The sequence below is a fragment of the Lottia gigantea genome (assembly GCF_000327385.1).
Source record: "Lottia gigantea unplaced genomic scaffold LOTGIsca_69, whole genome shotgun sequence".
Classification (NCBI taxonomy): Eukaryota; Metazoa; Mollusca; class Gastropoda; family Lottiidae; genus Lottia; species Lottia gigantea.
The window spans coordinates 153,614-164,465 of NW_008710347.1; the positions used below are offsets into that span (position 1 = coordinate 153,614).

General features: G+C 32.0%; 3 protein-coding genes across 3 annotated transcripts in view; all 3 read left to right on the forward strand.

Annotated features, from left to right (window-relative positions):
• LOTGIDRAFT_195636 (hypothetical protein) overlaps nt 1-4,324 on the forward strand; it is a gene marked incomplete at its 5' end in the record, with an annotated part of 12,639 nt that extends 8,315 nt beyond the window's left edge. The window contains 8 exons of the mRNA XM_009065228.1: nt 186-277; nt 485-549; nt 947-1,114; nt 1,480-1,571; nt 1,975-2,129; nt 2,570-2,637; nt 2,914-3,027; nt 3,539-4,324. Coding sequence (XP_009063476.1) covers nt 186-277; nt 485-549; nt 947-1,114; nt 1,480-1,571; nt 1,975-2,129; nt 2,570-2,637; nt 2,914-3,027; nt 3,539-3,709 — 925 coding nt within the window. The 3' untranslated portion in view covers nt 3,710-4,324. The remainder of the gene's footprint in view (nt 1-185; nt 278-484; nt 550-946; nt 1,115-1,479; nt 1,572-1,974; nt 2,130-2,569; nt 2,638-2,913; nt 3,028-3,538) is intronic.
• Nucleotides 4,325-4,825: 501 nt separating this feature from the next.
• LOTGIDRAFT_235712 (hypothetical protein) lies at nt 4,826-8,020 on the forward strand. Its single transcript, XM_009065229.1, has 3 exons — nt 4,826-5,469; nt 5,762-7,267; nt 7,384-8,020. The coding sequence occupies exons 1-3, from the start codon at nt 4,876-4,878 to the stop codon at nt 7,591-7,593; spliced, it is 2,310 nt and encodes a 769-aa protein (XP_009063477.1). The 5' UTR covers nt 4,826-4,875; the 3' UTR covers nt 7,594-8,020.
• Nucleotides 8,021-8,568: 548 nt separating this feature from the next.
• LOTGIDRAFT_130457 (hypothetical protein) lies at nt 8,569-9,393 on the forward strand (the record flags this gene model as incomplete). Its single annotated transcript, XM_009065230.1, has 3 exons — nt 8,569-8,646; nt 9,053-9,168; nt 9,297-9,393. 3 exons carry the CDS (start codon nt 8,569-8,571, stop codon nt 9,391-9,393), a joined length of 291 nt encoding a protein of 96 aa, XP_009063478.1.
• Between the last annotated feature and the right edge of the window lie 1,459 nt (nt 9,394-10,852).

A 10,852-nucleotide genomic window follows, 5' to 3' on the forward strand; every position in this document is an offset into this window, starting at 1 on the left:
ATATTGCTAACACTAAGAAAAACTGACCTGCTGACAGTTTCTTAAAGATATTGTTTATGAAATTCAAACTATGTAAGATAGATGTAAGAAAAGTATATATTACATTAAAAAGATATCTTCTCTTATTATCAATGTTTATATTCCTCCATATAAATATTGATATCTTAATATCATTTTGTAGGTAGTGGAATATTAAAGCTAAAAGAAGCCAGACATCCTTGTTTAGAAATGCAAGATGATGTATCATTCATTCCTAATGATGCTATGTTTGAAAAAGGTATGTTTTATTACAGTATTTAGGGTTGAAGACTGTGTCTATCTATATTATCAAAATGTAATTAAAATTAACTCTGACTATATTGAAAAATATAAACTATTAAATTTGAATTCTAACCTCGAACACAGATTTAATATACATATTCTTTGATTTAAATGATTTGGTTTCCGATAAAAATGATATCAATTCATTGATTTGTACTTTTAGCTGAGAAAATGTTCCACATAATAACAGGACCTAATATGGGAGGAAAATCAACTTATATCAGATCAGTAGGTCTTTAGTATATATTCTTATTATATTGATGTGTCTTATCTTATTCAGTCAATCTAAGAAGATTTTAAAAAGACAAGTTTAGTTTTACTAAATACATTCTTTAAAGAATTGAAACATAAAAGAAATTTATTGGTGGGGTCTAAAAATTGTTTTGGGTTTTAAAGTGGCCCTAGCACCATAGCAATCATCAGTGAATAAAAATAATTGTCATAAGTTTGGAACACAACTGTTATGTCTCATGTTAAGAGTCACCTTCAGAACTCATGGCCACTTTCATTTTTCGCAACCATACGCAACTGATAGTCACTATGGTGTGATGGCACCTTTATATAAATTAAATTCTGGTGATTATCAATAACATGATAAATATTGTCAATATGTGTTTATTATTAGGTAGGTGTTGTGGTTTTAATGGCACAGTTAGGATGTTTTGTACCCTGTTCCTCAGCTGATATAACAATAGTAGATAGTATATTAGCTAGAGTTGGTGCTGGTGATAGTCAATTAAAAGGGGTATCTACGTTTATGGCAGAAATGTTAGAAACAGCTTCAATACTCAGAGTAAGATAGTTTTTTTATATTTTAATTACAATGTATGGTTATTGTTGATGATCCAGTATGAATATAATACAACTTTCTAGAAGACTGACATGTGATAGCAGTAGCCACCATTGATAACACATGTAGTAATGTTTAATGTGACCTATACAGGGTTCCTTCATGTCCATCTAGCAAGCAGATTGTGACACAAGAGAAATGAGCAACCATTGATATCAAAAGTGATACTCAATGAATTCTCATATGACTGAGGGTTTTGTGTGGCCTGATGGTAGTTTTCTATTCTCAGAATGATCAAATGCCTCAGCCAAATATGTGTATTTTATATACTAGTATGAAAATTACCAATTATGTACTTGATATTTCAGTCTGCTACAGAGAAATCACTAATTATTATAGATGAATTAGGACGTGGTACTTCAACTTATGATGGATTTGGTTTAGCATGGGCTATATCAGAGTAAGTTTTGACATGTGCTAAAGCTGAGAACTACAAATCAAATTGTGTGTTTTAAGCTATGATGAAAGTTTCTACTGTTTCTATGTAATTTATAGCTCTGTTACCATTTATTGTGAAAGTTATTAAGACAACACTGAATCTTATGGGTTGAAGGGGTGAGAGATAGAATTTTACCATTGCTTTTATCTTGACCTTTTCAACCCTAGCGGCCGGTTTACTGGTCACATAATTCCACAATATATAGCCGGGCGGCTGGTGAACCGACCATTACTAAGTGACGTCATACAGTGTTAACATCATACGCTTTAAGTTATATTACTTGGAGTTTGTGGTATATGATGTTTGATTTCGTTTACACTCAGGGTTCAAAGGGTTAATGTGATGTATCTATCGTATATTTCAGACATATAGCTACCAAAATAAAACCATTTTGTTTGTTTGCTACTCACTTTCATGAATTAACAGCTCTATCTGATGTTGTTAGTAGTGTCAACAATCTACATGTTACAGCTTTAACAACAAATAATACATTAACATTATTATATAGAGTAAAACCAGGTAATCCTATCCTTTATTCATATGATTTGTACCAAATTTTTCTTGTTATTATACGCCCAAAGGAAATGTGGAGATTTTTTTTTTGCACCCGTGTCGTTTGGTCAGTCAGTTTGTCCAGCGGTCCATCTATCCGTTAACAATTGCTCAAAACTTGGTAAAATTGTTGATTATCACTATGGTTGAATCCTATCGAAAATATGAAAAAAATCTAAGAAAATTTAATATGAGTCATGGCCCTTGTTCTTGGAAATATACCTTATTCAGCCATTGTGAAATAATATTGAAATTGAGCTGTCTGCATATTTATTCTGTGTGAGCAGAGTGGTATACACCTCAGATTGTTTCAAAACCAGACAGAAAGAAAGAATTGATTCTCATGGTTAATTCTGCATTGTTCCAATAGTATTTGATAGTATGATGGTGTTATTTCTATTTTTAAGGTGTATGTGACCAGAGTTTTGGTATACATGTTGCCGAACTAGCTCATTTTCCTAAACATGTCATAGAGGTAAAGTATTTAATTGTATATCTGATTCTGAATAAACCCATTACATAATTCAATTGGTGATAATGACCTAAAGAAACCTTTAAAACATAATATTGATCTGAAAGGGCAATATCTTAATGTCTGGTCTTAAATTCCTCTTCATATTGTGAAGTTTATGTTTGAAAATCTTCTGTACTTGTGTTAATTTTCCATGTCATATTACTCATCTCAGATGTAAGAACAGAAAATCCAAAGTCTTTATTGCTTGTACTAAAAATGCTTATCCAAATTTTTCAGTTTGCCAAAGAAAAAGCCAGAGAATTAGAAGATTTTCAGTGCGTTAATTTACAAGGTACAGATTTATATGGTGATGATGAACCAGCTGTTAAAAAACGTAAATTAGTCAAAGAGGTTTGTTAATATCATAATATCACTAAGTTATATCACCATTTTTATTACATGTATATGATGTTTTCCTGTTACTTTTACAAAAGTATATGAAGTTATGACGTCACTTGGTAACAGTCCTTACTGGGTGCTTGGGTGTTTTTTTGGTGGTAAATGATCTGCTGGGGTTGAAAGGCTTATAAAGAAAAAGAAAAATATTTACTGCTTGGTAGACTGAAAAGAATGGAGATGGATGGAGGTCTGTCATATGCTGACTGTGTTAAGAACCCACCCTTTATGTAATGCTAGGTTTAAGTTGTATGAACTTTATTGCTTGGATGTGATCATAAAAATTTTATTCTTTTATCAATGGTCTGAAATGGAAAAAGATAAAAAGTCAAAATTTCTTTTCTGCTGTCACTTTTAAACTAAATGAGGCAAATTTTGCATACAAGGCTTCTTCAGACCTAAAAAAAAGAAAGAAATAGAGTCTAAAAAAATTTTTTTATATGAATATTGTTTTATATTTGTTTAGGAAGGTGAAGAAATAATAGAGAAGTTTTTAAATACTGTGAAGAAATTACCAATAGATACTATGTCAGATACTGATCTTCAGAAAGAAATGGAAAAACTTAAAGCTGAAGTCAAGGCTAAAAATAACCCATATGTTAATGATATTTTAGCCAAGACTCCAATGTCATCATGAATATGAAACTTTATAAAACAACGTCTGTTTTTTTTTTTTTCGAATCAAAAATACCTAGTTTTCAAATATCATTTATCATGATGCATGTAACAGAAAACAAAGGTCACAATCTTGCAATACATGTTATTGGTTGTATTTCAAAATACAAATCTAGAAATGTATGTTATTGGTTGTATTTCAAAATACAAATCTAGAAATGTATGTTATTGGTTGTATTTTGAAATACAGATCTGGAAATGTATGTTATTGGTTGTATTTCAAAATACAAATCTGGAAATGTATGTTATTGGTTGTATTTCAAAATACAAATCTGGAAATGTATGTTATTGGTTGTATTTCAAAATACAAATTTAGAAATGTATGTTATTGGTTGCATTCCAATATACAGATCTGGAAATGTATGTTGTTTCAAAAATCATTTCTTATTCAAAATGCAGATCTGGAAACGTATTTTATTGCTTGTATTTCAAAATACAGATCGCGAAATGTATGTTATTGATTGCATTCCAGATCTGGAAATGTACAATAGTTTGGGAGAGAACAAAATTCCAATACTTTATTCATTTATTATAGAATCATGTGTCAATTTTGCAGAATAAATTTAATTATTTTGTTACAGCTCAGAGATTACTCATTCTAAAAACCAGATGCCTCTCTGCTCCTGGGTATTTCAATTCTTTATCCTGTACTAAGTGTTCCAATTCCCCCGACCTTACTGTAATATAATTATCCACATAATAACTGGTTTTGCGGTAATTCGATTTGTCATTTTAAAAAAAAACTTGTATCATTTTTCTGAATGAAATTCCGACGTTACGTTTACAAAAAATATACTGCTATTAAAACAGCCAAATATGCGACTTTCGGGGTTTGTAAGCCACTATATTTAGATCTATATTATAAATATTAGGCCTATATTATTGCTTTTGGGGCATGATTATTCGTAATAGTAGATGATGAAGCAAACTATCAGACGACCCTTTGGATGGTCATGGAAAGAAAGTGAACATCATCGTCGGGGTGATCCAGTTGGTATCAAAGCGTCTGGTTGCCATTGGTCTGAAAAACCAGGGAATAGTGTTATTTAATTATTACGTCACAATTGACGCCATTGTGGCAGAATGATTGCACGTTAAACTTTTAACTACCTTCATACAATACTACTAATGCCGTCTATAGATGTAAAAGAGAAAAAATGGTACATTAGGTTGATTTCTTGCTTCAAACGACAGGAAAGGAACGATAGTGAAGATCGTGATAAGTCTGTATTCTTCTTTAAAGATGAATTTGAATTGCGACTTCATGAAGAAAATCTTTTGTACAGAAGAAGTGGGTGTAATGATCACCCCGTTTTAAATATCGGTATTGGGTTGACCACAGGTGATTTGGGTGGGAAACCATCAAATTATAGATATTACGGAAATTACAGACATCCTGGTAAACATCTTTTCATTCACCCTGGCTTTAAACAAGTGACCGAAGAAGTCTATTATGACGAACCAATAATAGATGGTTTACCAGCAACATTGTGGTTAGAGTGTATTGAACCCACATTAGATATATTGTCATCATTGAGTCTTTTGAAACATCGTAAATCTAATTTAGTCATGATGAAACCTCGTCCCACGAAGTCAGATAGTCATTACAGTCGTCATGGTGATTCTATTATTGGTGTTGTAGAAATGTTAAGTAGAAGACTTAGTTCTGCTCTGAATAGGCCACTAGGAGAAATCCAGGATACAGATGGTGATGATAATGCAGTAAGTAGAATTTAAATGTACAGACCACTAGTACAAGTATGCCTACCATTATAGACCCTTTGGGGAAATAATTTTTTTTAAGAACCTTATAATAATTACGTTTGAAGTCCTGGCGTTCGTTATTTATGTTTTTCCCTTGACTCTGAAAAGATGTGGTTAATTAAACGGATTTTTTTAAATAAACATTAACATGTATTTTAGGTTTTTAGCCTTCCGATTAAAATGTGCTGCTCTTTTACTTCATAGTTTAGATAAATCTATATCTCCCTCGTCTTTCTTTTATATTTTGCAGGATATTACTCACCGGCATCCAAACAGACGCAGACATGAAAGAGAAGAAAGAGTTATGTTGAATATAAACCAATATAGCAACCATGAAGATGCTGAAATTGAAGAAGAAGAAAGAGTATTATTGAATATAAACCAATATAGCAACCATGAAGATGCTGAAATTGAAGAAGAAGAAAGAGTATTATTGAATATAAACCAATATAGCAACCATGAAGATGCTGAAATTGAAGAAGAAGAAAGAGTATTGTTGAATATAAACCAATATAGCAACCATGAAGATGCTGAAATTGAAGAAGAAGAAAGAGTATTATTGAATATAAATCAATATAGAAACCATGAAGATGCTGAAATTGAAGAAGAGGAAAGAGTATTATTGAATATAAACCAATATAGCAACCATGAAGATGCTGAAATTGAAGAAGATGAAAGAGTATTGTTGAATATAAACCAATATAGCAACCATGAAGATGCTGAAATTGAAGAAGATGAAAGAGTATTGTTGAATATAAACCAATATAGCAACCATGAAGATGCTGAAATTGAAGAAGATGAAAGAGTATTGTTGAATATAAACCAATATAGCAACCATGAAGATGCTGAAATTGAAGAAGAAGAAAGAGTATTGTTGAATATAAACCAATCTGCTAACCATGATGATGACGTTACAGAAGTTCGGCGTGAATCTAGTTCATCTGTTCAACAAGATAATCTGAATCCTGACATCTCACCATTGCTACAGCAGGATGATGATGATGATGATGATGCCGTTTCAGTAGGCCAGCGTGAATCTAGTTTATCTGTTCAACAAGACAATCTGAATCCTGGCATCTCAACAGTGGTACATCAGGATGATGGTGATGACCTGGGAGTATACCAGTGTGAATCCAATTCATCTGTTCAACGGGATAATCTGAGTCCTGAAATCCCAGCAATGGCACAACAGGATGAGGATGATGATAACGATGATATCGGTGGTGATGACACTGCAGCAGGTCAGCGTGAATTATCTGTTCAACATGATAATCTGAATCCGGACATCCTTGAAGTGGTTCTTAGTGATGATGATGTTGATGGTGATTTTGTTCTAGAGGATCTAGAGAGCCTAGATGAATGGGAATTACCAGCAAAGTACAATCCAACTTCAAGAGATTCTGACAGAGAAGAAGAGAGAGAAAACAGCATTGAAAGGAACACAGCAACAGGTGATAGTTGTAGTGTACAGAACCTTTCCAGATCTCGAAAAAAGTCAAAACGCAAAAGAGCAATCAAACCACATCCGCATTTATACTTTTGGAAACCAGAAATTCGTCAGTTTGAGAAGATGGAATTGAGGAATTATTCAATAAATACCTTAATGTTATTTAAATGTGGAGTAAAATATTATTTTCAAGAAAATGATAAAAATAATGAGAAGGAACTTTGTAACCGTTTAACGTATTTGTCCAGAATGGATTTCTTTACCAGAAGATTAATCCTGTCCTCAACTGAAGATTTTTTCAACAGATCGGTAGGTGTTTTCCGAAATAGTTGACGTTTCTTACTGGTGGGGTTTTTGTTCTTGTGTGGTGGTTGTGGGTACCTATTATAGCAAATTAATGTAATTTAAATAAATGTACTTTACAGCCTACCCAAGAAATTACCAGCCAAGAAATAGAAAATGCTAGGAGGTTCCTGCAACTTAAAGGTATTTCACCAAAATACGGTGCATGTCAGTTGTCAGAGGCCCCAGAAGCAATCTGTATTGAATCGCCGACACCAGATGAAGGGTTTTTCAGAAGAAAAATGAATAATGTTAGGCGATTTTTTAGTCGCCCTCGAGTTGAAAGGAATTGATTTATAAATATGTTTAAAGATGGGTTCCCCTATAATACTTATATGAATAGAAAGTAGAGGTGTTCTTATGACTTGGAAAATACCAGTTTGTCTCGCATGTCCATAATTAATGCATAATTAGCTAAATTAGAAGAAAATTACTAGCAGAATTCAAATGAGTGACCTATCAAGAAAGGTCAAAAAATCTTCTGTTTTTTTTTTGTTTATCCAGACTGTACATACATGTATAATTATATGAAATAAGAACATAATGATATGATTAAGAATACATGATAATTTATTAGAAACATCAATTTATCAAATAGTTTGCTTAATTTGACGCTAAAAAATAAAGAAACCCATCTTTAAGTCTTTTAGTTATTTTTCACGTTATCTGTAGAAGTAATTTTGGCCATTTATATAGGTCGAATAAAATATACAACCTCGAGTTATACAGAAGTATGAGAATCAATTACCCTTTCCGTCTACCGAATTCACACGCGCCCGGAAATTCTAATTTGGACCCAATTTCGGCAGAATCCAACTGCGCCATTCCAAATATAAAAATTTTAGCCCAATTATGTCGAATTGAAATGTTACTAGTTAGATAACCTATTGGGTAAGTCCATAGGGACCGTTACATACTGTTTTCTGGTTTTTTTTTTTATTTCTTTTTTTTTTTACATTTTTATGCACCGTTATATTAAATTTCTATTTTTATAATTATCACATCGATACCGGTCCCTGTGGGTAAGTCGTCTATCATTACGCTACATGCCATAAGCCAATTTATTCGTCGAATTTGGTCAGACTGTTGAGATATTTTTGCCAAATTGTGAATTGAAAACTTTGTGCTTACGCATTCGAAAAGATGATTGACCATTTTTGCATACAAGTTGTAAATTTTATTAATACGCCAATTATTCGGTAATGTAGCATTAGTTGTGGTCTAATCATTTTGAATTACCTCCCTTGACTTCTACTCTTTAAACAAAAATGGCGAACTCAAAAAATTCCCAAACAGATACACGGAATGAATTAATAGAATTAGTGAGGAGACGAGCTGAAATAGCGGTAAGTTGGATTTATAATTTGTGCCTGGTGAATTGTTTGAATATTTCGTGGTCTTGTTTTTAGTATTAATTCTAGAAATTGACCTCAACCTTTTGTAACCCAGCGTAAAATTTTCTGAAAACAAAATGGAGGTAAAAATGGTCCATTGATCTTTTATCATTTTTGATTCCCGGGTTTTATGAACATTGGAATTAATCAACAGTTGGCCTAACATGCCTGAAAAAACTATTTTACCTAAAATTATGGGGAAAATGATACTGAATTAATTTGTTTTCTGTATATTGTCCAGCAGAGAAGTACGGAAGGCCGGTGGCGGTGTGTAGGGAAGGTCAAGTCCATAATTATATCAACAACACTAATTCGAAAATTTGGGGATATCTTATATACTGTATTTGTTTTATTTTAGGAAACTCTAGCCAATTTAGAAAGACAGATTTATGCCTTTGAAGGCAGTTATTTAGAAGATACACAATTATATGGGAATATCATACGTGGTTGGGATAGATATTTAACTAATACAAAGTAAGTATTAAATCGTAGAGTCATCAAACAATCTGCATCTTCTTTTCATTTAAAATATATTTATATTTTTAAAAAAAGCAAAATAGCCATTAATATTTTGTATTTTGATATCTTTCCCTTTTTTTCAGAAATACAAATAGCAAAGCAGACAAGCGGAATCGAAAATTTAAGGAAGCTGATCGATTATTTTCAAAGTCTTCTGTTACATCAGCTGCTGTAAGTTGAATTTCATTTAGTTACAAGTTTAAAAGTTGACTTTTTACGCTACCTGTATGCCATATTTTACAATCATAATGCCATGCAGCTCAGAATGGTTAGACAATATCAATAAATAAATAAAGATTGTAGACTGTACTTTTTGTTGCCTCTGCTATATGCATGTAATTGTTTTAGTTATAGTACACAATGTAGGTTAAAAGGGTCCTCTTGTATCTGATTGTTTATATATCAGTTTGTATTCTTTGTGTTCTATTTTACATTGTATATATTACAGGCTGTAAATGGAGTATCAGATTCTGTAGACAGAAGTAAGTAATGGGTATCTTTATTCCTCATGATGCCATCTCTTAATTACCAAGATATAGAGCTTATTCAAAGAATAATCAGAGCCTGAAAAGATCTTGGGTTCTGTGTCACTAGACATATGATTTAGATTGTATATATACTGCTGATTGGCTGTGTTTGCAAATGTACAATCCAATCAAAATAATAGCTGCTTCTGTGATACAAGAAAGGTGGCTATTGCAGTCAAGGCGCTTACTTATGATGCATTAATATATACTGGTGAAATATAAAAGGGGCCTTCATTATATCTGATCCAAACTTAAGATTCTTATGAATGTTATTCATGCTCTTTTTTATAGGACCATCACCTTCGCCAGAAACACCCACAGTAACATCTGGTGCCAATACTCCAAACAGTCAAACAAATGGCAGCAATTCACCTTTACCAACAACAAACAATGGCACACATATACCTTTACAGACTAACCATTCTGGAAAAATACAAAAGAATCCTTTACGTCATAAAAAAAATAAAAATAAATCACGACACAGGTAATAGGTTAACTATTTATTGATCTGATAATCAAGTCTTGAAATATTTGTTGTTAATCTATTACACATAGTTTACAGTCATTTGGAAGAGCTTATAATCCTACACATTATTCCGGTGTCTTGAAACATTGACTATTGTGTCAGAAGGTTATTTACATACTTGTTGTAAATTGATTGTGGGCTTAAGGCATTCATCAGTGAGTTGTATTTTCTGCTAGACAATTGGTTGCCATAGGTTCTAATAATTCTCAATGTAAGAAAAATTTGAATGGCCAGTACTTCCGCAGTGGGTCCAGTGTTATTATCTATTACTTGAGAATGAAACCTGTTTTTGTTGAAATTATTCTCAGAATGATAATTATTTTCTATTTTCAGACCTGATGGAAAATTAAGGAAAGGAAAAGACGGGAAATGATATTGTTTAGATTTTTAAGCATATAAACTACAAGATTAACATTGACATTGTTATAGACTAGGTCAAAGTGAACTGTAAAATTTTCATTGCTGTATATACTTTATTATTGTTATCTTGAAATAAAATTATGATCAAATTTAAATACAATTTCAGTTGAACTGTGTATATTCTCATTTGCCGTATTAATAGTTTTGTTTATTTTGAAAATTCATA

Coding starts and splice junctions, on each gene's coding strand:
- LOTGIDRAFT_235712 (XM_009065229.1), top strand. CDS start 4,876: ATGCCGTCTATAGATGTAAAAGAGAAAAAATGGTACATTAGGTTGATT. Junction 5,470..5,761: donor CAGATGGTGATGATAATGCA/GTAAGTAGAATT, acceptor TATATTTTGCAG/GATATTACTCACCGGCATCC. Junction 7,268..7,383: donor AAGATTTTTTCAACAGATCG/GTAGGTGTTTTC, acceptor TGTACTTTACAG/CCTACCCAAGAAATTACCAG.